This window comes from Volvox carteri (assembly GCF_000143455.1).
Source record: "Volvox carteri f. nagariensis unplaced genomic scaffold VOLCAscaffold_15, whole genome shotgun sequence".
Lineage (NCBI taxonomy): Eukaryota > Viridiplantae > Chlorophyta > Chlorophyceae > Chlamydomonadales > Volvocaceae > Volvox > Volvox carteri.
The window spans coordinates 12,207-12,694 of NW_003307558.1; the positions used below are offsets into that span (position 1 = coordinate 12,207).

Genomic DNA, 488 nt, shown 5'->3' on the forward strand with positions numbered 1-488 from the left:
GAGATCCAGGGGGGCCCGGCCCGGTACTCTGTTTCGAATCGGCTGGTTGGGTCAGGTTCGGGTTGAAGCCTGGCGGGGAGGAAAGTGAGCAGTACGACATACCGGCGCAAACCCGCGAGCAGTCGGTGCCCGCACAGCGGTGCTCGTGAGTTCATCATCTTCTGGTAGTAGCGGTACGTCGCTCATGGAAAAGTTACCTGGCCCCTCCCTGCCCGCCCGCCCGCCACTCCATGTGAGTGGGCTAACTCCCCCAACGTCCCAACGTCCCAACCCGCCACCGCCCTCTCCCCCCCCCCGGCCCCGGGGGCCAGGTGGATCTGGCAGAGTGGGCCTTCCGGCTGCAGCAGCGCAGCCGCCCGGGGGCTGTACTGCAGCTGTAGCTCGTTTCTGACTGGAGCTGGTGGGGTGGCAGCAGCACCGCAACAAGAGGCAGCCGCTCCACTCCCCTACATACTCTGTGTACGAATATATGTGTGTGTATGCCGCTG

At 64.8% G+C, this 488-nt stretch overlaps 1 protein-coding gene across 1 annotated transcript in view; it reads left to right on the top strand.

The window, feature by feature from the left end:
* Window positions 1–380, top strand: part of VOLCADRAFT_89955 (uncharacterized protein) — a gene marked incomplete at both ends in the record, with an annotated part of 3,085 nt that extends 2,705 nt beyond the window's left edge. The window contains one exon of the mRNA XM_002949528.1: window positions 312–380. Coding sequence (XP_002949574.1) covers window positions 312–380 — 69 coding nt within the window. The remainder of the gene's footprint in view (window positions 1–311) is intronic.
* Between the last annotated feature and the right edge of the window lie 108 nt (window positions 381–488).